This window comes from Oreochromis niloticus, linkage group LG1 (genome assembly GCF_001858045.2).
Source record: "Oreochromis niloticus isolate F11D_XX linkage group LG1, O_niloticus_UMD_NMBU, whole genome shotgun sequence".
In the NCBI taxonomy this organism is placed as follows: domain Eukaryota; kingdom Metazoa; phylum Chordata; class Actinopteri; order Cichliformes; family Cichlidae; genus Oreochromis; species Oreochromis niloticus.
The window spans coordinates 30,182,222-30,209,426 of NC_031965.2; the positions used below are offsets into that span (position 1 = coordinate 30,182,222).

Genomic DNA, 27,205 nt, shown 5'->3' on the forward strand with positions numbered 1-27,205 from the left:
CATTAACAATGCGATTTCCTATCTGGCCAGTAGATGGCAACTTCACGTTTTCAGGTTTTATCATGCTTTCAATTCGCATTCGTGAATTTGTAATTCCAAATAAGGCAACGCAGTTTAGCAAATAAATGTATAATTAAAACTGCACATAGTAGTTATGGAACCTATAAATACAACACTATAGAATACGTAAACAAGGAGAAATACAGTTTGTGTAGTTTTCTCACATCTACATTTATTTGTTTGTTTTGCTTTCCCGTTGATAGCAGGTTATACCACCACCAAACTTGGAAGCTGCTACAAGTCAAAAGAGGAGCTGCAGAAGAAAAAGGAGAGAAGAAAGAAGAAAAGCATGATTAGGGTCCTTATAGAGCCCAGTCCTGCAAAATGCAGTTCTTCTACAACATTAAGCGATAAATAATTCATATCAATTAGCAATTTTCCGGTAGTACCTGAATGCACCACAGAGCCAGCTCTCCACCAGTTTTGTAAAGGTTTGTTCTACATTTGTGTGGGGCGGAGAGCTGGAAAGTTGGTACAGTGTGTGTACAGTTGCTAAACAGAGTGGCCATACAGCTCATTTTTCAGCGACCTGGCTGGTAAGTATACTGTTTAAATTTTGCTGTTCCGCGCTATTTATAGTTACAAATGGTTCATTATGAGCATGCACTAATTATCCCGAGCAATGACCTTTTTCATTATTCCGCTTTCAAGCACGCTTAAATGGTACGTTGTTTTTATAGTCTATTTTAATGTGGACTTAAGTTTCAATTTAAAAAAAACAAAACAAAACAGACGATGCCAAAATACTTATTATATTTGTTATCAGAGTTGTAGTTTAATGTATTCCAGAACTCATACATTCGATAAAAAGCAGGAAGTTTATTACGATGATATTTAAAGGTGCCGCTATAATATTTTTGTAACACTCCAAGCTGCGCTGTGATCCTTTCAAAATAAATTACAGATCCAAAATACTCTGTGTGTGCACGTGTTGATCATTCTCATGTTATTCTTCTTTGCCTTATCAGATAACTGTAACGCGTTGATGCGTGTTCTGCGTTCAGATATGTCTTCTTGGAAAAGAGGAAAACGTGCTTCACACAGCTTCTGGAAGCAGTCTATCGAAGCTCTGGTGGTTTTCTCTCTGTGTGTCAAAATATCTGGATGCTCTGACGTAGATGAATTGATGTCCACATATCCACTGATTGATGGGTAAAGTGTGCTTCATACATACAAGATACATAAAAAATCATAAATTAAAATGCCCCTCCATTTTGTGTCACCCACTATCCTGTCTCTCTGTTTGTCAGTCACAATGACCTTGCTCTCCAGCTGAGGATTCGTCACAACAACTGCCTAAGCCAAGTTGACCTTCATAACCTCTCCAAAGTATCCACAGACATATCCCGTTTCAAAGCAGGCCATGTGCAGACACAGGTATTGCAATTTCACAACTGTTCACAGCGCAAGCTGGAAAAAAAAAATCCATCTACATCTGAGATTTATTGGTTAATAAAATGTGTCTTATGTTTTGTGATATGTGGCATCAGATGTTTGCTGTCTACGTACTGTGTGGTGCTCAGCAGAAGGATGCTGTGAGGCTTACTCTGGAACAAATAGATGTGGTGAGACGTATGTGCACAGAGTACCAGGAGTTTGAACTGGTCACATCTGTCCAGGGTATTGTACACTTTTTAATAATAATAATTAACTTTATTTCAATGGCACATTTCTAAACTGAAGTTATAAGGTGTTTTGCAGTATTTACACAAAAAATTGGTTTAAAAACTATTTAAAATGCATTAAAAACCCTTGGTTTTAAGCTTGGACTGTGGAACATGTAGAAGTAATTGATTCTCTGAGCTATTAGACATTAGGACTTCTGAGATAGAAAGTGCAGCTTCACCGTGAAGTGATTTAAAAATAATCACTAAAAATTGGAATCTGTAGTGAATGGGAAGCTAGTGTAAGTCTGCAGGGACTGGAAAGGCATGTTCATCTCACCAAGTGTTGGTGAGTAGTACTGCTGCTGTGTTTTATAGATGGTTCACTCCTTCAAACTTTTAGGCATGTAAACAGTGAGTTGCAGTAATCTAATCAGGAGGAAATGAGGGTGCGGATATAAGGTATGCTCTTATATTATTCATAAGTACTGGTCTGAGTTATGCAACAAATATTTCACAACACAAGACCAGTCTGGGCTTTTGATATTCTGGTTGAAATTAAGTTGTTGATCAGAAATAATCCCCGAAACCTCCTTCAGATGATTTTCGGTCAGTGACTTGTTGTTCAAGATCAGCAGGGCGACTATAAGAATAATGATCAGGACCAGTAAGAAGAACAAGAAATTAAATTTCATCCCATCCTTAATGGCAGTGAGATAGGAATGAATGAAGTCTAGATATTTGTGTTCTCCAGGATTAAATGACTCATTTTAACTGGCAGCCATTGACATAACAATGGTCGGATGCTTGTATATAACTACAAATTACATAATCAAGTGGTAACAAATGTAAACTAAACTAAGTAGGCCCTAGGACTGAGTCGTGGGAGAACCTCGATGAGCTAAAATTAACCACAGTGATTCTAAATACTTTGTTTGATTGGATTAGAACTATTTGGGTGCAGTTCCACCTAGCCCAAGCTCATTTCTGAGTCTGTTGAAGAGAAGGATGAGGTAATATGAACTGTAAAATTTCCAGGGTCCACACTCATTAAAATGTGATTTCTGTAATGTGATGTTTTTCTAAAGCCAGATTGGAATAAATCAGATAAGAACTTCCTACTAACTACTTTCTCAGGAAATTTTGAAACTAGAGGTAATTTGGAGATAGGAAAGTCATTTCCTTAATGTTTTAGATTACTAAATAAATAATCTGATGAATGAAATATATTAAGTAAAATAATAGTATACAGAGTAATAACTCTAAATTCATTGTTTATAAAGTGTTTTGAAATGTAATTTGTTTGTTTGTTTTTAAAAAATACGATGGTTGCGTTAGCTTTCATAGCCATTTCTTTAATCAGATGAAAAGTAGAACTGATAACTGAAGGTAATGATGTCCAATTATGTGTTTGTTTATGTGCTTTGTATGTGTGCCTGTCATTGCAGAGCTAAAAGATTCTAAGGACAATGGTAAGATAGCCTGTTTAATAAGTATCGAAGGAGGCCACTCTATTGACAGCAGCCTTCCTGCCCTGCGGATGTTTTACCAGCTTGGAGTCCGCTCCATGGGTCTCACACATTCTTGTAATACACCCTGGTAATAGGAAAAGACTTTTCAATGACTAACTTTATACAGCACATATTTTACAGTATATCTTGTACTTTGTGCTTAAAAAGTCATATCTCGATCTTTTCTTAAATGTTCATTTAGGTAATAAATTAGGTTTTGAATAGAAATGATATTTTATCAAATATGCAGCATTGGCTCTGTGATGGTCTATTGCTACATAGCAACTTTAAAGCAGGAACTACTAAGCTACATTTAATCTAAGATGTATTTGTTTATAGAATAGGAAAGATAGAAAAGTGAAACATATTTACATTTTCATTTCAACATCCTTTTCTTTTATGCAAATTAACCTGTATATGTCCTCTCTCAGATATCTCACATTGAATATAGCTGTGGGTATCTGAAGCAGTTCCCTTCAGACACCCAAAGTAATTTCAAGTACTTACAAACAGGAGAAGAATAATTTGCAAAACTTGTGACATTAAAATACATATATTGTTTCTGTGCAGGGCTGAATCATCCTCAAATTTTTACCCTGTATATAAGAGAGAGAATAACAGCCTGACATCCTTTGGGAAGGTAATTCTGAGTTTCAGTAACATTAGCCACAGCCGTGTTTCATTATCTCACATTCCACAGAGTAGTATGTCAGTATGCATGCCAGTTTTGCCTGACCCTTTTTAGAAAGCATAAAAACATATGAGTCCTTCCATACTGTATTGAAGAAATAAGAGCAATTCAGTTGTTGACATAAAATTGCATTAACTAAGTAACTATTCTAACTATTATAAAACTATTATTTGTGGTTAACAAACGGAAAACTGCATTATTGCCATTGTTATGTTTGCATTAATAGAGATTGTATAGTTATTGTGCATACTAAATCTTCTCCTGATAGGAGGCTATGGAAAGAGAATCTCTATTAACCCAAACTGGACTTTTGTCATTTAATGACTCCTTGTGTATTATTGGAATATGGTAATATATTATAGGCATCCTATTTAAACATAGAAAACATCTTTATTACTCCTTTTCCATTCAGTTGTCCCTCTCAACAGCAAAGTGCAGGGACACTCTTGATTGTTATCTGTATGAGTGTTTTCTAATAGTTTACATGTAACAACATCCTCTCCTCTGAATAAATGACTTCCTTCCTGATGCTACCAAAATGTTCTTAATTGTGTTTTTGAGGTCGTGGTCGAGGAGATGAACAGACTTGGAATGATAGTGGACCTCTCCCACACCTCATGGAATACATCCTCTGCTGTTCTGAGTCATTCTAAGGCTCCGGTTATTTTTAGCCATTCCTCTTCCTACTCCATATGTAACCACAGCCGCAATGTTCCTGACAATCTGCTACTTGAACTGGTGAGAAATACAACTAAGTAATTCCTTGCCTTCTTAACCGCTTGATTAAACAACTGTCTGATCAGTCACATTGATGATTGGTTCATTTTAATTGTGTCTCTTTATGTGTATATCTAAAGAAGAAAAACTGTCAGACAATTTTTGTAATGGTTAGGTTGTTTGTGTATCAACAGCATAAAACATTTATGAATAGATTTCCACCATTAGAAATTATTCCATTTTCACCCACTAAGTCAGAGTTATTGATTTAAATCCTATGGCTTTATTTGCACAATCAACATTAATGCATTTTTACTCCCTTTATGTCGTTCTGTATTCTCCATGATTTCCTCAGCCATCTTTAGCTCTTGCCATTTCCACTTTACTTGCATACACAAACAGGCACCAGAACTTGATCTCACGGGATGAAATAAGAGTACTATAGTGAGGACCTATTAATGAGAATTTTAAATTGTTTACCCTAACAATGATAGTCATTTTTTTCCCTCTACTTTCAAAAATGCTTATACTGGCTAATGATCAAGAATTCAACCCTGAATGTGATGTTTGACTCTTTCTAAAGCTGTGTATAAGCCTACTGTCAACAGTATCGGGGTAAATTCAGGCTCTTTTTTTAACTGAGAATATTCTTTTCTTCTTTCGATTTATGAATCAAGTTGAAAAATAAATAGTATCAATACTTATCTAATTCGTAGCTATGAGAAAACGTATTTCCTCTTGTTTATTTCTGTGTGATTACTCATACACATAAGCTCAGTAAGTCAGTTAGATAAAGCAATTCTAAAACCCTCTTTACTTCTAGTCATATTGTTTCTCTTTTTGCGATCTGAGTGGCATCTTGATATGCCAGACATAAGCAAACTACTGTATGTATTTAGTGTTTTTGATTTACACTATATTCAAATGAAATGATTAAATTATAACCTTTCTGTAGAGTGTACATATGCATAGATTATTTTAGTCTGTTTGGTGGCATTTAACCCTTTTCTCCATGTCTGGTAATGACACTGTGTGTTTTTGTTTCAGAAAAAGAACCAAGGGTTGATCATGGTGAATCTCCACAACACATTTGTTTCCTGCAGAGATGAGGCTAACATCTCTCATGTGGCTGGTGAGCTGTCCATCTGGAATGGACGTGTTTTAAATCTGGAGTTTGTAATTCTTATATCTCAGTTTATACATTATTCCATTTATTTTTACAGACCATTTTGATTACATTAGGAAGTTGATTGGAGCTGAATCAATAGGAATTGGAGGGGATTATGAAGGTGCTACAAGGTAAGAAATCAATTTGCAATAACCAGATAACACAAATGATTAGCTAAACAGGTCATTTATGTAGTGTGTAGCAAACAGAAAATCCATACAAGTTACCTTAAATCTTCTTTATATTCTATAGTCATGATAAATGAAAAGCTTTTGAGACAAAACAAAGCTAACACTAACAGGCGACATGCTTGTCTGAGGCACTCTCCAGACAGATTATTTCAAAGAGTGTTGTTGAGCCAAATCAATTGTGTGGTTTTTGTTTGCTTGTCATGATATCAGCAATTTAGCTGTCCAGTTGTCAACAGACTGAAGTGGGTTAAAAATCAATAACTTTATACCTCTAATAGACATAAATGGAAGGCCGCTATGCTTTGGTAGATTTTCTGCAAGATGGTGGATATTAGGTTGTTGCTATGCATACAGAGGGGTGACAAATTTAAGGAAAATCAGAATCAGAACTTTTAACCCCTACAGTGAGAGGATGCAGTGACTCTGTTGTGCTGCTGGGTGCAAAGTGCTAACATGTTTGGGTTCACTTGTCCTCTTAAACGGAATTGTCTTAATCAGTATCAGGTTGTTTTGTGACGAAACAAAAGAAAAAAAATCATTATTGAATACTGCAATGAATATAAAAAAGTCATGAATCATACTCCATGGCTTTAACAGTGACCAAATCTCATCATTGCCTTTTAGAGCTTTTGTTCCAGCCTGTTACAGCAAACTTTAAATAAAGGAATATAATAAAGGTTAAAATTCTTCCTGACCCATTGACTTGCAGAGTCGATGCCAAGGCTCTTCTTGCAGAATTTGGCTGCCCAAAATCTTATTAGAACTGTTTTTTCCCCCACACTTGCTTGTATAGACATCTATAAAGCATAAAACAAATCATGTTTCAGTGTTTACTTTTGTAATTACATGTGTGTCAAATGTATGAAGCTAAATGTATTTAGTAACTCCATAAATTTCAGAATGAGGGATTTGTTTCTACAACGGTTCGCCTAAAAATAATAATTTGAGAGTAATTTTGTTTTCATTTTGGTTAAAAGCTTCCCTCATGGGTTAGAGGATGTCTCAAAATACCCTGCCCTAATCCAGGAACTGCTGAGAAGAAACTGGACTGAGAATGAGCTGGCTGGTGTCCTTCGAAATAACTTCTTGCGTGTGTTTGAACAGGTTGAGAGGGTGAGCTAGAGAATACATTTATATAATGAGAATAGGTGGTGAAAGATTCAGGAGTTTAACTATTTTATATGTTGGCATACTCTCTTTCCTCCCTTTATTTTCACCAAGGTCCGTGATCAGTTGAGTTCAAAACTACCAAGTGAGGTCCAGATTCCATTTGAAGAGGCGCACAACCCATGCAGGCTAATCCTTAAACGTCCGGACCCAAGAAGCCCGTCCTCAGATCAGTCCTCTGGAGCAGAAGGTGGATTACCTGCTCTGTTAATCCTTGCCACAGTTCTAATGCTTTCCAGAATATTTTTGATTGAATGAATATTAACAATCTCAGTTCAGCCATATCATTCTTTTGAAGTTGTATAGAAAGGAGTACGTTGTCACAGTGCTACATGTCAGTGGAGATTAGGAGGAAGTTAATGACTTTAATGTCTAACCTCATTTTTGCTATAATTAAAATGCAAACTCCTGTACATACATTAAATCAATTAGATCAGAAGATGTCTGAAAGAGACCTCATGGTCTTTTTTTTTTTTTTTTTTAAATTCACTATTTATTTTGTTATTTAGTTTGCAGAACATTTTTTTCATGATGTCCATAGAAGATTACAAAATATAATAGAATGATAAAACTGATAAATATAACTTTAGAGATTATACTTTGTATCTAGGATTGACTAGTAAGCACCTTTGAAGCTGAGGTTGTCCACTTAAGTTTATAATGTTTCAAGCACTTTAACAAAGTTGTACAGTATATCAGTTTCAAAGCAAATATTTGTTCTATTTACTCTTACAGCATAAGACAATATCATGGTTTACGTCATTCGTGTAGCTTTGTTGCTCACAACCCAATGGCAATAAATTTGATAAGTATCTGCTTTGGTGTGCTCACTTGAGTTGATCTTCGTCTAATCATAGGCTTTGACTTGGTAGTTTTATTGCTTCTTAAAAACGTATAGTTATGAATGAACTAAAATACGACTCTATTAAAGTTCCTATTGAAGTAGTGGATTGTGCCAAAATTACAATAACCAAAAAAAGAGAAACAAAAACAAAAAAACACATATTTAGTTTGCTGCAATTAACAAAGGTTTAAATGGCATAAATAAATTTGAGCCAGGAATGCTGTTCTGACATTGAGTGTTGAGTGTTTAATAATTGCACACTTGTCATACTTTCCATAGACACACCCTCGCCTTTAAAAAAACTATTTAGTCAACACAAAAAATACAGTCGTTCCAGACACTACACCCTGATCTAAAATACTGATTATCTTCAGTTTCTCAGGAAAAACATACACAAAACAAAGTGTAAAAACATATTCAGATTCTAGATTAGATTAATTTAAAGCTGTAATCCTTGTAGAGTTGCAGTCCTAGTTGAATTAGTGATGCCTGTGGTGATATAAACTATCAGGCGCTATGAAACAGGGTGTGTATAAGTAGTCTGAAAATTACAATCCAGTGCAAAAAAAGCAGACTTCCACACTAATAGGTATAGATTTCATACAGATAGCCATTGTTTTATAGAATGGCTTTAGAGTGGCAATTACAGAAAGGTTAACTGTAAATAATATGAGTATAAATGATTTAAAAAAAAAAATTAAACCATAAGGATTCCAACTTTAAATTAAAGCATCTTTTTTATAAACATGTAAGCTTATCAGTATACATGCAACAATTTAAAGGTCATGTTCATGAACACTTTGACTCATGTCTTAAAAAAATACAAATTCTTTCTCATTTTAAAATCTTGCTTTATAATGTCCATCATCCAGATTTACAATCTAGATTGTAAGTCACCTGTACAATACACAAAATATCCGTCGCTTTTTTCGCTACAGTAACATTTTCTTTATTCTCATTGGGGAAATGTTTAGAAAATAAATAAATAAATATTTGTGTTTCCCTAAAATAATCAGAGAACTGTTTCAGAATAATAATCTGGCATCCTATTAATACTGTTCTAACAAAATATGTAGTACTCGGTACATTCCTGCCTATCAAATTGCCAAATATAGCTTTAATATCATGTACAAGAGGTACAGAATCAGTACCTTAAAAAATAGTAACAAATTCCCAAAAGTTTGTTTCTGACAAGTTTAGAAATAAAAGAATATCAATGACAGCTCTCATTTATAAAAGAATGAACAAACAGGATGATATGTATTCAAACGTGTCCCAATATTCTACAAGAATAGAATGAACCTCTTTTTATAATCAAAAGTCCATAAAAAATTATCAAATTTATGCATCTACGCATAATTGTCTGCAAGCAAATTGGTTGCCACCTTTTGAGCAGAGGTGGAATTTATTCTGATGAGGTCAATGCCCTCGTATAGCAGCTCTTATTTAGTCATGAGTAGATAGTAATAACTTCTCGCCCTCCACCTCTCACCAGAAGCACCCTTTCCAAACCTTCAGTCAGCACCTCCAGAAACTCCATGTCTGAGGTACTGTTAAAGAAACTAGACCAATTAAACAAAAACCTACACATTTTGACTACAACCCAAAACAGCATTTTCAATTTCAGTGGCAAAGGATACAGTTCTCATCTCCGTCTGTGTTTCGAGGTGGTCCTGGCATGTTGAGCAGTACTAATCGAGCGTCATGGGATCTGTTTACAATTACTTCGTTCAGCTTCACAGCTGTATGCATTCTCCGCACATTGGACTGATCCCTGGAATGCAGCAATGGAGATAGTTTGATTTGTGCCTCTAAAAAGTTTTCACTCAGACACACAGAGAAGTAATAGATAAAGTTTCAATGTAAGTGCTTTTACTGGTTAAAACTAAAATGGTTTAATCATTCTAGAAGAAGGTGAAGGTAACTTAATCGGACTTAATCGGACTCACGGTTTGAGGCTTATGAGCTCTCTAAAGTTCTCAGGTGCATTGTTTTTGTTCCTCCTCTCAGCCTCACACTTCTCTCGAGTCCATGTCATCTGAACCTTCTCTGGAGGAGCTTCCACAATCTCCTCTTCCTCATCTGAGTACAGACTCCCCATACGCACCAAGGAGTGTCTGTCCTTAACAAGCTGAGCCTGGGGATTCCATAGGAGTCAAATGAGGTTTTATTTTGTCACTCTATTAAGCTGGCTAAACTTGAAAAATGCATACATTTCACAAATATAAATTTCCGGAGTCTAACAAGGTTCAAAACAACCCTACCTCTCTCTGTCTTTCGGCACTGGAAAGCCTCATTTGCCTCAGCATTTGGGACCTCTGCTCCATCATTAATGTTCGTTCATAGGTGTATGCTGAAATGTCACTATCATGCTGAAATGACATTTGGGGAGGGGAAAAAGTAATGTTAATGGATATAGTAAATGCAACATAGAGAGTTTGGAAGTGCAAACAAATTCATTCATGGCGTTCTGTTATCAGAAATATTAAGTTAAGCACTAGTTTGTTCCAGCTTTTCATTTTTCTTCACCTACAGGTTTGTGAGTCTTATAGTAAGCAACGAACTTGATGTTTTCAGTTTAACCTGACATCATACGCAACTGGTTTGAGATTTTTTGTTAAATTACCAAGTCACTAACAGTTTTTCTTTTTTTTATCCAAAGCACAAGTATGCCTTTTCTTTTTTTCAAAATTAGTTGTATAAGTGGGACTCACCATCTCCACCACTTCCACCTCAGCCTCTATTCTCAGCTGATAAAGAAAAGTGGCCAGATCTTTCTTCATCTGGATGCTATTGTCATCCATCTGGGCCACAGTAAAGATGCGCATCTTGCACTTCCTCCAGACCTAAATTACAAATAAAGTCTTGAGATATCACAACGATAATACACTGTGTAATAAATAAATGATTAAAAAAAGAAACCTCAGTTTTAAAGGCAATTCCTAGAACAGCATATATAGTAAAACTTAACAAAGGCGGGTTAAAGAAAAGGAGTTATTTAAATAGATTATTTAATCATGTTGTTGATGAATCAATTAGCTCAGAATTAACATGAATTTTAAAAAAAACCCTCACATATATGTAATGATTTCATCTCACCTTGTGCTGTTTAAGCAAGAAAGGCAGCAGCATTAACATCCCCCCATCATGGACAATCCACCACACATCAATGTTGCCATCTGTGAAACGTTCATGGTTGCTTGGATAGAAGGACACATTTTTGGGCACCATCAGGGCCAGCTGAGCAGCTGTCGTGCAGCGAACCGTGTCTGGGTTTGGATGAAAATGTGCAGGCTAAGATATTTACACAAACACATAATGTAAAGTATACTGGATACAGATAATGCAGACAAATGAATGGCTCACTAGATATATCAATCCAACTGAAACCCATGGTTAAGCATCCGAAATGTATATTTACAAGTTAGACTGGCTTTATTATAGAGGTTTGTAGATTGTCTAAAACATAATCTGGGCAAGCAGCCATCACTGGGAACCCCGCTGAATATGTGATGTTTCATTTTCTTAAGATTCTTACTTATAAAAGTCTTCCAGGCTCGAGGGTCCTCACTCTGTCTCCAGCCATATGGCCATCCCATCACCACAGTGTTGTGCTTCATACCACCCAGACCACATGACTGGATCAAGTGGACAATGCCCTCCCGTACCTTAGATGCAACCACAACCTGGCAGAAACCTTTGACCCGCTCAGTTTCCATTATATTCTTGATAGCCTGGGGAAAAAAAACAAACATGTAGAGAGACTGAATAGTAGTTCTTTATAAAAGAAAAAAAAGTTTTACATTGGTAAACTACACATAGCAGACCTACATAATAATCACTGAAGAAAATACATAATTAGTTATAGAAATGGAATTACAGAGAATGATAATGAAGCTATTCATCAGATAAATTAAATGCTTGTGTTTGCCTCCCTGCACTGTATCCACAGCATCCATCCTAATGAAAAATATATGAATAACCTCAGCATTTAGTGAACAGAAGATGAGTTGTTTCAGTATTTTCTTGCAACATAGCAACAGAAAACTTGGTTCTGTTGTTATATTCTCTGGGGGAGTCATACCAGTCATATCACATTAGGAAAAATCTTACAGCACTGCCCCTTATTTTGTCTGAAATGGCTCATTGGTCGTTAGACCGCTAACAACAAGCAGTTTGCTGCCATACCCTTTGAATAACATCACAAAGGCATTAAAAAATAATAATAAAGCAATCACCGCAGAAGAAATGTGACATAAATTTCACAATTCACGCTGAAGCATTTCTATGCTTCATTGTGTTTTTCACATTACAAAGGCTGTTCATTTGTAACAATCAGCCGCATTCTCAGCAGCACAGTATAATAGAAAACAATAGAGTGCTCCATGCATCCCTTTCAAGCGTCTACCTGCTCAGCTGCTTGCATTTCTCCATAGCTGTCCAGGAAGTTACCGTGGATAACAGAGCCCACAATGGTCAAGCCTTTTCCTGCTTTCAGCTGCGAGGCAAAGGTGAGCAGTCGGGGATATTTTACATGGAGGTCCTCATCTAGTTTCAACAGCACCAACAGTTGAGGTCTGCAATGCGGAAAGTCATAGATTATGTGAGGCAAAATGCATCCTCTCCATTTGCATGTACAAAGTAGTAAATAGCAAATGGAGAAATTCTGATTCAGTGCTGCAACTCTAATCAAAATAAGGACATCACGAATACGCTCATGACTATGAACTATGACTCAACATCAGCAAGGAATGATGAAAGAGTGGGCTGTGACTTTGTACTTATTAATTACAAACTGTAGGATTGTTGTTCAACTACTGAACCACCAGTTTTCCAGTTGTTTAGACCCATATCATATTTGTTTCAGTATGAATTAGGTCCTATTGAAATACTGAACTCTTAGAACTGATTTCCATATTGACCAGAATTATTCAAAATATTACATGAATACCAAAAGTTAGCCCAGTTACCTACATATTTTTGACTTTGCTTATTAGGCTATCATCTTTACATTTAATCTAACTATTGCCTTTATTGAACTGTTTTCTGCAGATAGTGACTTTTTTTTTCCTTTTCAGTGTGACAGGAAGTGCAGACTTAATGTGGTAATATCAGTGTGGCAAGCTAACTTAGCATGACTGCTTGGCAGTTTCAGTATCAACTAAAAACAAGGGGGAAAAAAATAAGCTCTGACCAAAACTTCCATAACACTGGTTGTGCATATACTTTAAACATAACAGTTACTCATTGTGTGTTCAACATGTTAAACATCTGGCAGTAAATTTCACCTCATACTTTTTATGTTCTTGCGGTATACAGAATATGTTGTGCTGTTACAAGGAACCAGTACCAATGTCAGCTATTTGTTTGTGGTCAGTGGATTGCAGGATGTTTGATGCTGCTTTGTTTATTGCGTGTACATTCTTCTCATGAGTAAACACAAATGTGGAAACTTTTATGTCCCAGCATGCAGCTTGTTCCTCGAAAATGGGATCCAAATGTCAGTATCTAAAGAGAAACAGTCAACGCTGGTGTTGAGGCGTAGCTATACCTCCAGTTCTTTGTGTGTGGTGGTCCAGCCTCTAGTCTTAATAGGGCATAGCGTGCAGCGCTAAGAGAGAGTCCTCTTATGCCATCTCCCCACTCCTTCTCTGCTCTGTTTTTTTTTATGAGAGGAAAAAAATCATAGTAATGCGAGACAGATGAAATAATTAGTTGTCAAACAATAATCACTACTTATATGCAAAGGTCACATGGAAAAACAACCACAACAACAAACCACATGAGAATTTGTAGTTGTAGGATAGCAACGTCAAAGCAGTGTAAAGTGGATTCCAGACGTACCCCTGGTACTCAATGTACTTATAGATCATCCCAGCAATGCCCATGGCCACAATGGCATAGTACCAGGAGGAGATGAACATCAGAGCCAGACACATACTCATGCCCAGGAATGACAGAGCCCTGTTAGTACGATACATAAAAGCTGAAATTATGTTTTTGCATGGCAACGTAGGTGCCACTGGTTCTCATGTGTTACCAATAAAACTATATGCAAAACTGGTAAAATGCTAAACATAAATATACAACACCTTTACTTACCAGTGGTAATATTTGAACCTTGGCCTCCAGTTGGGTGTGCGTAAAAGAGTTTGCACTGCACAGGCTAAGTTCACAAAGAGATAGCACATCAAGAAGAACCTGTTAAAAGGGACACAAAATAAAACATGTAAAGTAGATATAGTAGTGCACCACAGAGAGGAAATATGATGCCTGAGATAAGTAAAGTGATAAAAGATTTTAACAAAAAGATAAAAAATATATTTGATGGTTCTGGTGAAAGAGAAAGGCCTGTTTGTGGAATATATGCTCAGTATTTTACAATAGCATAATATCATATATGTGAGCTTACATGGAAAGGATAGGAGCCACCATGTCCAGAGAGGCAATAAGGATCCCCAGCTCAGCGATAAGCCCAGTCAGCAACAGAGCCCACGTAGGCTCCCCATTTGTCTTACCATGACCAAACACCTAAAAAAAAAAAAAAAATTCAAATCATTCGCATAAAGCAATGCAAATGTCTTCTTGCTTCATACTGTTTTATATTCAAACAATCCTGTAAGTAAGATATTACCTGATGCAAATAAGTATTGGGAAGTTATCCCAATTATTCAAATATTTGAGGGGGAAAACAAAAGAAAAACCCCAAAAGAAGGAAAAAAATGAAAATTGGATTAACCTATTTTTTGATTATACTGTATATGTACAGAAGCTATTTCTGTTTTGCAGAGTTACTTTAATTTTTTCCCGTACAGAAATAGCTGTTGAACCACATCAGAGCTGTGCTGTCCTACCCTCAGGAAGGGAATGATGTTGTCCTTTGCAATGGCTTGTAGAAGTCGTGGAGCTCCTGTGAGAGACTGCAGGCCCGCCCCAACAGTAGAGAAGAAAGAGCCAATAACAATGACCCATGGAGATGGCCAGGCAAGAGTTCCTACCACCAAATTTTTTTTAACTGCATCCCCAAACCTGCAAGTACAAGCTGATTGAATAAATGTCTAACTATTATATGTATATTTATTTATTTTCAACTGTGAAACCTTACCATTTGCAGAAAGTGTCGTAATAGTAAAGTGATAATAATTGCAAAAATAAACTTACTTGTCCCTAAGGACTACTCCTTCAATGCATGAGCCAAACAGGACCACAGAACTAAAATCTGATTACCATAAGTTAAGGATCTCAAAGTAAAACCAATGTGTATTGCATACCTGCTTTTCAGTCATCTTTAAATTGCAAAAATAAAGATAGTGAGTTTGTATTCGCCAGAAGTGAGGATACAAACAAGTGAAGTGGTGGTAATGGCTAAGATAGTTCCCACAGGGATAGACTTCTGAGCATCTTTGAGATCACCAGATCTGTTGGAGCCTGCCATGATACCTGCAATAAGAATGGACCACAGATAAAAACAACACACATTTAAAAACTGTTAAACAATGCCCCCTACTGTCTGTAGGAAGCATTGTACCATCTCCACACAATTTGACTATGCATGTGTTTACTTTAGAAATGAGAACATGAAAGGTAGCATAAAATGCATATTAATGCTTTAGACTATAGGTCTAAAGAACTTTCATATAATCACACACTCAAGCTATATCACGGCTAAAGCACTTCTGGATGGATGCAAACTGCATTTCGTTGCCCTGTACCTGTGACATGTGCAATGACAATAAAGTTGAATTCTATTCTATTCTATTCTATTCTATTGTCACAACCATGTCATGTTTGATGAATGTAATGTTTAAAAATGGGTTTTTACCTATCCAGTAGGCTAAAGTTAGTGTCATAAAAGCTTTATATCTTATTCTTAAAGTTAGATTGTCAGCTTTATCATATCGTCCTACCTGTGGCAGATGGAAAGAAGATCCCCACCAGAAGTGTGAATGATGTAGCAATATCTGCTGACACATACATGCCAAAGTTCTCCAGAGCCCCATGGGCATTCACAGACTGTAGCCCCGCCTTCTCTAAGAGCTCTCCTTTCTCTAGGTAGTTTCCCCACATGTTGTCTATAACATGAAAAAAAAAGAGAGATTTGTGTTTAGATGGAACTTAAAATTGGATTTTCATGATCTTCAACGCCTCAGTGCCATTGAAAAAGAAAACTTCCCGATATCACATTTATCTCTTTGTAACGTTAGACTACAGGAGATTACATTAAGAAAACACTGGGGCAGCTTATTTTCTACTAACTTGTATAGTTCATGCCACCTCAAGGGCAGCCTACTCTTAAAATGCAGCATACCAAATACTAATACCTTGTCAATTTTTACCTCTAATAATTCCGCTGCCAAGTCCAGGGATGCCCTGTATCTCTGTCACATTGTTCTGGTTAAAGTAGTCATCACAATGAGCACTGCTCGTGTTCCCTGGTAGGCAAAACTTATCCCACAGCTGGCTGGGCACTGTGATGTTGCCCTTTGTTATAGTTTTAGCACAGACGTCAAAGCGATCTCTGACCAAAGTCCTGTTGCCCAACATGCAGATCCTACAACAAGAACATGGACAAAAGATGAAAATATCAACGCTATACATCAGTATAACATAAAACATATCAGCTGCATTAGTATAACTACATATTAAACTCATACTAATTTTGCACGTCCTGTTAAGACGTTTATTTTACTATGACTTACGGGAATTCGGGTGGATGCGTCACAGATTTGATTGCCCCAGCATAAATAGCGACAATTGAGATAATCACACAGGCCAGAAAAAGAGAGGCCAACTTGTTGACATATTTGACTCCTACAAAAACGACCACAGCCATCAGGCTGAGGCATAAAGAGCCATAAACTCTCATGTTGTTCAGCATGGCACTGTCACTCCTATGGGGCTCTGTGTCATGAAAGATGGCTGCCTGGGGAACCAGATATTTCTAGAAAGGAAAACAAATACAATAAAAATCATAGCAGGATATAAACCCTATACCGTATAAAACCCATGCTATGCAATTAATAAACCATATCTAAACCTATATTTTAGTATACAAATGTGAGCTTGAATGCAACAGGAGAATATCATTTGGCAAACTGACCAAGAAGATTTCGATGGCGCCCAGTATGTACATGGCAGAAGCAAAGGTAGTGCCCAAGTAGAAGCACAGCCCCACAGCTCCTCCAAATTCAGGACCAAGTGAGCGTGAGATCATGAAGTAAGCTCCCCCAGCTATACACAAAAGACATCAACACAAAAATTCACTGGAAATATCTCTCATTTTCTTTTTCTTTTTTGGGGGGGGAACTACACTAAGAGCACATTAAATTTCTTCCTACCACAAATGGAAGAATGCGCACTGAAAAATTCCTCTTTGCCACTTCAGAGCACCCAGCAGATTATATAGCAAATGCCAATGTGCAATTTTAATTAATTGGCAAAATAATCTACACATATTTAAAACTGATAAAAAATAATATAGAATAAAATTAAAGAAACCTTTACAGTGAACTGAAGAGAATAAAGAAGTTCTAAGTGTTACCTGGAACAACTCCATTAGTAGCAATGGCACTCATAGATATGGCTGTCAGCATAGTCTAAAAAACAAAAGAGAAAAGAAAATAAACATATGCAGACACCACGGCAACTTCTCTTTCTTGGGTATAATGTTAACATCTGAAGATCAAACTGATAGCTAAAGAAAAATCCTGGTATTCATCTAGTCCTACAAACATCAGCATATGGAACTTAGAACATGCACAGTATTTGTTGAGACAAGCCAGTGGGGGCATGGTGAGCAGAGAAAACAGTTTAGTTTTGAATAATTGCTGCAGTTTTACGTAATCCAACATCTGAATTTGATTGACTGGTTTAGCAACAAAACATTGGCTAATGTCCCACATCGGTGGGAGAACTAAGCAGGTTTTATTTTGTGTGTATATCTGGGTATAGTGTGCTTGTGCATACTAACACATGAACAGCACATAAGGACAATCAAGAGGGACTGTACGATGCCAGCCATCCCAACAATCCATGTCAGTCGGAGAAAGAGAATAACGCCAAAGATGTTCTGGAGACACGGTAAGTAGACTCCCATCATAGTGCCCATGTTGGGAGACTGAGAGGGGGGGAGAAAGAGAGAGAGAGAGAGAAGAGTATTGAGCATGACATTTCAGGAAACAAGTGTATTGATCATTAGTATTGATTGATGTACTTTTTAAAGGTCATTCAATCATGTTATCAGCTCGTTGCATGTATCCAGGTCTCACACAGCCACAGTCTAAATGCAAAGTGTAGAAAGGCATTAGCAATCAATCAGCAAGCCTTAATAACATGGGCAGAGTGGCAGGGAGAGAGCCACCAGTAGAGTAAAATGTTTCCAAACCTCAAAAGACAGAGTGTACAGATTTTTAAAACAGTGAAGCACAGTGTTCCCTTGCTTTGCCCTGACTACTGACCTTGGGGGTCTTCCTACGTGACGCCTCAGCACTCTCCTCCTCTTCATGCTCTTTGGCGCCCTGGGTGATGTTGGTGTAGTTGACCAAGCGGCTGAGCAGAGAGGAAACCTTCGGCCGGATGTCCAGCTCGTCCTGAAAGAAGATAGGACATGAAGTTAATCTCATCAGAAATTTTAATCTATAATCTGACAGAAATTCTGCAAAGTAAAAATAATAAACCTCAAACAATGCCAGGTTCCTGTCATGAAACTCATTCTTCTTGCTAGCAGCATCAGAACTGTTAAGGAACGGACTATCTTCTTTATGGTTGCCATGTCCTGTTAGAGAAAGGGATAGAAAAGTAACAAAGATGTGGAAAACCAGCAGTTTAGTTTAGGCCTACCAAATGTTTTTCTTGACAGTAAATATGACAAACATTATTCTCATTTACATAAGCAAAGCTAATGACTGATTCACTAATATGAGGTATGATTCCCAAAATGTTTGTAAAGGCTGAAACAATATTGTAGCATCATTACAGCATCTTGTGATGGTAAAGTCAAGAGCTTCTTTAACAAAAAATAAATGAAAGCTATATATAAAATGGACAAAAGACAGTGACGCAGTGAGTCTCAAATACCATAAAAAGTCATTGATGGATTTACACCAAAACAGACATCAATGCTTCAAAGAAAGAACACCTGATGGATTTTTTTTATTAATAATTATCTAGACTATATAAAATATGTGACATTATTACAGAGGGAAAACATTATCAACATTATTGCTTCTACAGGAGCAAAACAATGAAAACAAAAAGAAACAAATAGTAATTCAATTTTTGATTCCATAGCAATTCTTCTTCGCATTTAACTGTCACTGCTAATTTTAATTGAAACATCTTAACACCTTCACATAGCAGTAATCTTTAGAAAGACAATTCATGCAGTAAAATTGCAATGAAAGGCCAAAAGCAGCACAAAATGACAAAGTCCAGGTGATAAATAGGATTATAATTAGATTTCACTCTCATTAATTTTTGCGTTTGAGGAAGAGAATCAAACAGAGACAAGCACAGAGCCTGGGGCAATTACTGCACGCAAAGCAGCTCTGCTAACTTTATCGCACACACACACACACATTCACACTCATAGGCATAAACACATCTCATTACCTAGAAAGTACCTAACCTTGGATTATTGGAGCATGTAAACTTTAACAGCAGCATCTTAAAACACAAATGAATCCTGCAACAAAAACCCAGCCAACGTACCAAGTGGACATGAAATAGAAAAGTATTCTCAACTGTGCAGAAAATACCTGCAAGTGAGTTGGCTGAACTTCCATGCTGGTCCTTACTCACCTGTGTTCTGCGTCCCACTGCTGCTAACAGCGCTATCAGCGAGCATACTTATGCACTGTTTGTGCAGTGTGCAGCAGCGTATACTATGTTCTGCTATCCAGGACACTCGGTCACCCAGGGTGAATACTCATTCAGGGGCCTAATCTAACACATGGTGTACAGTGAGGAGGGGTAAGAGGTGGGGAGTGGAGAAAACAGGGATAATTTACTGACTCACACACACCACATACACACATATGTAAGACACAAGCCTTTCCCACAGGAATATAAAGGCTGGCTAAAGAGCAGTCTTATATTTTCTGCATTTCTAAATTGTGCTCATGGCCATTTCAGATATATCTGTATGCAAAAATCACATTTCAGTGGGAATTTCTTTCTCCAAGTCAGTGCTCCAGGGCTGCAGCAAAAAACAACACCATAGAGAAGATAAGTATACAAAAACCTGTTATTCACAACCATCCATTGCAAATTCTTAGTAACAAGATGTAATACGAAACTTGACCTTTCTCTTTACAAATGAAACCTTGATCTGTGAAAGTTTAAGGCCAAATTCATGTCAAATCCATATCTACACAGCTGGAACACAAGGATGACTAGAGGGCAATAAGAGGGAAAAAACTATCTCAATACTGCTCTCTAGTGTTGTCTCAATGTTTGGTTTGCCATGAGATGTTCAGTTGCTTCCTGGCAAGAACTGTGACTCGGTCATGCTGAATGCTCTACATAATAACCAAAGAGCTAAAACTTCAAATAGTTAAGTGTGCAACTCTTTCCTTTTTGGGCAGGCAACATAAATCTGACTTTAACAGTGAGCCAAGGAGACGTAGGGGTTTCTTGTTAATAACCTCACATTAAATGTCTAATCTAAAAGATTAAAGATTAACTGGCCTGTTATGAAGGCAAACTGTAGTCCTGCTGTGAGCACAGAACAGCAGAGGCTTTACTGCATGTGCTAACTTGTCATCTGTGTTCCCTGCAAAACAGCTCACAGCTACAGCTAGAAGATCGAAAACTTCACTGTAGGAATAACACAGTTTATAGAAGTGTCTCTAAGAAAAGACCTATATAGAAAAGTCTATCATCTATCTACGAAAGAATGTGTAAATAGATAAAAAACAACAAAACAACAAAAAATCTATTTACCAGCAGTGATAGCAAAGCTGATACAGTTTTGACGTTTTGAGTTCCACTATAGAAAAACCATCACGGGACAGTCAGTACAACAGTGACACAACCACTCCAAAAATTTTAGACATCTGTAGTTCAGACTACAATGAAGGCCGAGTTCTAAAGATAGATGTAGTGCATCTCATTGGTACAGTGTCATATTAGTAGACTACTAGCTACAGGCTTCACAGCTGATATGATCCCATTGCAAAATTGTTCTTAAGTACTTGAACTCATTATTTCAGTGATGACAGGTCAAGTTTTGTATGAAAATTGTGGCGACTGAAAGTGATGGTGGCTCTAATGTTTGCAAAAGTCAGCATAAGGTGTGTAACTTTATCATTTTGTTTTGCATGTTAAGAACATCCAGTTAGGACCATTTGACTAACGTATAATTGTATTCATTTGAAAATCATACTATGTTATATGACTGAAAGTGGTAATATCCATGTATAGATTACCAAAACAACAGAAATTATCTGGCTACTTCCACTTTAACAATTTAGCTCACGTCAAACACAACATGCAATAAAATCTGTCTATTGTGTATTAGCATTTCAAAGTTCTAAACAAAACCAACGTTCAAGTTTATTTATGATGTTATACACTCATCAAAACTCTCACAAAACATGTTCAAGATATCTCACATTTCTCACACAATAATATTATTATTATTATTTTTACTAACACTATTATTAAGACATAGTGATAGTGATATACAAAATGAACATATTCCATTAAATACTGTTATAAAACAAAAGAAATAATAAATATGAGTATTCCATTACTAATATTCCTCAGGGTTAGTTTTACATTGACAAGTTAAAATACAGGGTGAAGGGTTAAGAGGGTTGAGAGAGAGAGAGAGTGTCTAGCAACGTTTATCTACTTTGTAAAGCTGATTAGACATGGAAAACAATATTGTGGTCTATTAGCTTCTAAGGATTTGAAAAAGCCTCTTTGCTAAACTTCCTCTTTAATAAATATTTAAGACTTAACACTTGGCGAGAGACTGAAGTCCTAGCTTAGTCCATGAAGTAAGTTGGCAATGATATTGTACTAATGACAACTGAACACACCATCTGCAAACAGCTCACTCTCTCTCCCTCCACGTGCGTGTGTGTGTGTTTGCTTTTATATAACAAATTTATACAAAGCAAATATTGATGTCTCTATTCTACAGGGTTGGGCAAGGAGGATACAAATGCTGTGTGGCAGCAATACAAATAGTTAAAAGGCAAACTTGTTCTCTGTTGTGCACCAAGTATGTTGTCTCACTACACATGATGGCACGTATGGCGTGCGTACTACACAAGTCTTCCACACTGGTGCAAGAAGTCACTGTTGGTGGCTCCCTTGCCACAAGAGGTCCCCATAGCAGGTAGATCCACATGTTTGATTTGGCAGAGTTTTACAGATTCCCTGACAAAACCTCAAAGGGCATTTGTATCTCCAGCTGGAATCAAACTAGCAACCTTTTACTTGTGAATGCATTAACCATTACCTCATTAGAGGCAATATAAGGGCAAAATAACAGGTCTACATGGTCTGCATAAATGCTTAAACTTAAAGTAATATCAACCATAAACTCAAGGACACAAGATTTTTCAGCAGAACATTTTTAGTCAGCTTTCTTCTTGCTAGTGTCTTGCTACCATCATTTTCCAAAATAAGCAATGCAAGCTCCCCTAAGAGTTTGAAAGATATCGTAACTCAGTCAACCAGTTCTGGTCCAAATGTGCCCATTGTAGGGAGTTTTTAAACTGGACAAAAGCTGGCACACGCACTCTGACCAGGTTGTGATCAAATAGCCAGATGTACACCATTTTTATTTATGCAACAGTAGTTCTTCTATGCAATCAAATGACACAGGCCAGCCTTTTGCGCATCACTGAGCCTCTGGTATCAAGGACCCTACTGCAGGGTGTCGAAAATTCCACTTTCCTCATTGTCTTAGCGTTTGGCAAGAAATCATGTAAGCAAGCAATGCTGTTACAGCAAAGTTTGTTGTAATGACTGTATTTCATGGGGAGTACAATCTGACCAGAGCAGAGGAATGTTAACCTGCTGAGACTTACAGCCAAACATATTAGCACTGATGTGTGCTAATGATGAGAAAAGGGTGGTTGCTCAGTCTGATTACCTCAGGGGGTTGTAAAAGGTTTATCATACAATGGATTTCCAAAAACATACCAATAAAATAAATGGGTATGCCAGTGTGTCTGAAGTATTTGATAAACAAATTAACTGTAAAATGTAGTTTGCACAGCGAAAACATCTGCTGTGTCTTTACGAAGTAGTTTAAAGTTGTGTTTTCTGTAAGTAAAGTGAATACTTGTGTTTTCTGTGAAAGGTCACACAATCTCCCTAGAATGCTAAACAGCATGCTGCAATGGGGTAAAAGAACAAGCTACTAAATATATATTTCTTAGTACCTTCAGTACTTGCACAACAATTACAAAAGGTTTGGTTTTTGTTTTTAATCTGAACAGACGTGCCATTTGGTCCCTCGTAAACCACCCCAACACAGCTACTAGTAAACCCAGGACACAGTTGCATTCAGTCCTATTAGATCCTCAACATGAGCCAGGGAGGTGGAACATTCGGAGGTGGGGGTTCAAGCTACACAGCACTGTTGTCACTTTCATGCGAACCAGCAGATAGAACAAAGATGCCTGACGACTGGATGGCAAGATAGCTGCATCGCATGAAGTTGTGAATAACTGCATGCTCGGAAAGGTGTGTGTGTGTGTGTGATATTGTGTTTTAACTCTGTCACTAGCTCTATATTTCCACTCCATCCAAGTATGTTTATCTTTTGTATCGGAGTGCCACATATAGTCAGGTGAAAAAGAAAACCTTTCAGAGAATTCTATGCAATTTCTCTAAGAAAAATTAACACCCTTAATGATTCCATAGACAGGACAGACATTAATAGAGAGTAAGTAGCAGCCAGGCGCTCTTTATTAAATGATCATTAGCAAGCATGAGCACCTCTTTAAAAGGCAACATTTTGACAGTATGCCGACCTGAAGCATTCAGGTGTGGTTTAACAATGCCACAATCTTCCCAGGAGTGAACATCCTATTCCACTCACTCAAAGTTCAATCCGTGGAATTCTCAGAGAAATTCCCCCCCAAAAAATCCAGGGACTACATCTCAGAGGCTACAGGCCTCAGTTGTCATGCTAAATGTCAAGTTCAAGGAAGTGCAATCAGAAAAAGACTGAACTGAAAGACTTGTTTGGAATAGTTTCCAAAAACCAAAAAAGTACATGTCAGCACAGTTTAGGTGCTCTTCTTCATCTGAATAAAACTACAAGACTTTCCTTTGGACAGTCTACCTTTCGACTGACTAATGTTTGGTCCATATTACATCATGCAGCAGGACAATTATCTCAAGCACATCAGCATATTGACAACAGAATTGTTGGAAAAAAACAAAAGCATGTAGGTGTTGCAATGCCCCAGTCAAAGTCCAGACCTCAGCTTGATTACAATACTGTGACTTGGCCTTAAGAGAGGTGTACGTAAACAAACTTACACAAACTACAATGACCTAAAGCAATATTTTAAAGCATAGTGGGCAAAGAATCATAGAATCCAAAACCCACAGCAGAAAAATTCTGCTATTTCAGGGTCTCAACGACAGCAACATAATGAGCGCACAGTTTGTCCTGTCCTGTAAGCTGAACAGAGCTGAATTCAGAGCCTTAAACAGACTTTGCACTGTGTCACTTCCTCCATGCTGCATTCGTCATACTGTAGCAGACATATACAGCATGCAACACTGCCAGGCACACCACTCCCAGGATGAAATCATCAGATTATGCACCCTTTTTTAAACTGTTTACCACAGACTACTTTCCAGTTATTTCTTCTGTCTAAATATGGATGAATGGAAAGATAATATGGAGAAGAACTGAATATGTATGTAGCTAAAATTACTTCATATTATACATATTCCAATCTTATTTACTAAAACACATTCTCATTAATACTTAGGTATGGTATGATCCTTTAAAAAACAAACATGTTAAAGAAAAGAAATGCTATAAAACCTCAGTCAACTTGAGTAGCTAAAAAGAGTTTAATTTCTACATCTGATTAATTGAATAACAATAGCACATTTTGCTGTTCTAATCCTTTAATTGTTTCACATCCTTTTTCTTCTCATCCTGTTTGGCATAGTCATCCATGCTGCCTTCTGAAATTTTTAATGGTTGTTGCTTTTTTTCGTACTTCAGGAGAATTATGACAGCAGAAAGACAAGGTTAAATAGCAAAAGCCTTGTGGGAAGCACAAAAAACTTCAGTTATATCAAGACAACTTGTGCCATTTTTTCAACTCTAATGGGCGGCCTCCATATGTTCTAGAAGTATACAAGCCAGGAGCTGCATCAACATGTGCCGAGATTTCTTCTTGTTTTGCTTCAAATATCAGTCAACTGGAGACTTTGGCTCACTGAAGCATGTGTAATTTCATCTGCATCATGGAAAATGTTTTACCCACACATGCACTCCCACATTTATGGACAAACACACTGCAGAACATTTTTAAAAACTAAACAGTGGCTGCACTAGAATAAATAAACTAACACAGTCACATAGTAAGAAATGTACGGTGCTACTTGTGGTTTGTGCAGCCTTCTGGGCCTTTAATAAAGGCAGGGTGCTTCATTTTGAAGGCCACACCCCATGTGTCTCTTTTATTTAAAACAAAAGAAAAAAAAAAAAGGTTCCACTGTTAGTTCCTGCTCTTAACTGGCAATGCTCTCACATAATCCTACCAAAGGCTACAAACTCAGAGCTTCTCTCTGTCTTTTCTTTCAGAGTATGGTTCCACTCTTTCTATCCTGATCCAGTGAAGAAAACAGCTTAGACAGAAAAGTGGGGAGGGAGGAATCTGCTTGTGTTTTGTTTAGCAGCCGATCTATGAAAGAAAATACTCCTCTGGTACAAAAAGAGCTCCATCTTTTGTGCGAGGACGCACTTGAGGCCTTTCTTGTTGCCGGAGTACAGGCCCCACTCACACACCACCATCCCTTTTGTTTCTTCCCACCACAGTTGTCACCCCTTTCATTGCTTCCCTTTGTTACTCATCTGTCCCTGAGTTTATTTTAAAAGACTTGCTCATAGAAAAAACAGCTCCAATTTGATAAATGTTTCTCTAATTATACCCTAATATCAAAAACAGACTGCTGGAATACTGCTTTCTGGCAATGGAGAATTGCCATGGTAACCATTCAACCAGCTGTTCAGAAGGCTCTCTCGGGAGGAAACAAATTTCAACAAATATCGTGTCCAGCTAATGAATTATCACTTTAGGGACACACTTCTTTGAACTATAAAACTTAAAAAGTCCCTCTGTGCAAAAGTTGAGAACTGCGTAAAAGTTATTAGACTTACCATCAGAGCTGACAGTATCTTGATGATCAGGGTAGTCCTGTCCAGTATCCCTGTAATCAACCCAGTTAATCCCCTCTAAGCTTTCGTAGCTGGCCTGAACTTGATCTTTCACTGGTACGACTGTGAAGTGAGGCATGTTTTCATCACTCTTTTCGGTGTCTCTAGCTCAAACACAACTTAGAGGGCTAGCAGTTGGGCAGCTTCAGCTCAACTCCCACTAATGGCAGCTACATTCCACTACACTGCGCTCACTTCCTCTGAAGGGTATTATCATACTCCCCGCCCACAGGCCAGCCTTCCCTGATTTTTTTCTTCTTCTTCTTCTTCTTTTTGGTTTTGGCGTGAACTGTAAGGTTCAACTGTAAGGGGTGGGTGCGTTTAGAAAGACACTCATCTCTGTGCCCCAAACTCCAAATAAGAGTAATAATCTTTTGGGCACAGCTGTTGTTAAAGAGTTACCGAGTCATACATAGGGTGAGAGAGTGCAGCCCCCCCCTTCTGGTCTCCGTGTAGCTATCATAATGACATCTAACAGAGTGGTCCTTGTCTGTTCAAGGTTCACACAGGCAATCCTCTGTGTAAGCAAGCTTTTCCTAAAACACACAGACACCAACGTGGCAGTCTGGAAAATAATCAATGTTGGTGAAGTGGAACCACAGGCCGAAAAAGACGTGGAAAGGACAGGAAAAAAGAATTTATCAGTATAAGATGGAAGGAAAAAAATCGGCTATCGCCCCATGGTCAACAGGGGGACAGCTTTTCAACATTTAAGGGAGATGTTTTAAAAACTAACATTTATAAAATAACCAATTAACTGAGTGAAATAATTATTAACTGAGTGAAATTAATTGTATGTTAATGGAATATGATGGTCTGCAG

General features: G+C 37.3%; 2 protein-coding genes across 3 annotated transcripts; one reads left to right on the plus strand and one right to left on the minus strand.

The window, feature by feature from the left end:
• The first annotated feature begins 461 nt into the window (after positions 1 to 461).
• On the plus strand, positions 462 to 9,323 carry dpep2 (dipeptidase 2). Its single transcript, XM_013275573.3, has 11 exons — positions 462 to 596; positions 1,029 to 1,212; positions 1,311 to 1,437; positions 1,551 to 1,680; positions 3,113 to 3,263; positions 3,746 to 3,815; positions 4,428 to 4,604; positions 5,631 to 5,715; positions 5,807 to 5,882; positions 6,920 to 7,055; positions 7,164 to 9,323. The coding sequence occupies exons 2-11, from the start codon at positions 1,046 to 1,048 to the stop codon at positions 7,365 to 7,367; spliced, it is 1,323 nt and encodes a 440-aa protein (XP_013131027.1). The 5' UTR covers positions 462 to 596; positions 1,029 to 1,045; the 3' UTR covers positions 7,368 to 9,323.
• On the minus strand, positions 8,998 to 26,610 carry slc12a4 (solute carrier family 12 member 4). 2 transcript variants are annotated; one of them, XM_003437531.5, is made up of 24 exons: positions 26,327 to 26,610; positions 18,630 to 18,727; positions 18,411 to 18,542; positions 17,924 to 18,070; positions 17,495 to 17,549; positions 17,054 to 17,184; positions 16,653 to 16,894; positions 16,290 to 16,504; positions 15,861 to 16,025; positions 15,295 to 15,393; positions 15,115 to 15,172; positions 14,808 to 14,982; positions 14,366 to 14,484; positions 14,056 to 14,154; positions 13,798 to 13,917; positions 13,505 to 13,609; positions 12,362 to 12,530; positions 11,492 to 11,687; positions 11,053 to 11,222; positions 10,668 to 10,799; positions 10,218 to 10,325; positions 9,903 to 10,090; positions 9,594 to 9,727; positions 8,998 to 9,495 (listed from the first exon to the last, which is right to left on the minus strand). In XM_003437531.5, exons 1-24 carry the CDS (start codon positions 26,460 to 26,462, stop codon positions 9,404 to 9,406), a joined length of 3,285 nt encoding a protein of 1,094 aa, XP_003437579.1. In that variant the 5' UTR covers positions 26,463 to 26,610; the 3' UTR covers positions 8,998 to 9,403. The 2 variants fall into 2 exon arrangements, with proteins under 2 accessions (XP_003437579.1, XP_025763288.1); XM_025907503.1 differs by lacking the exons at positions 18,630 to 18,727; positions 26,327 to 26,610 and adding an exon at positions 18,167 to 18,232 and having other exon boundaries at positions 18,411 to 18,534.
• Between the last annotated feature and the right edge of the window lie 595 nt (positions 26,611 to 27,205).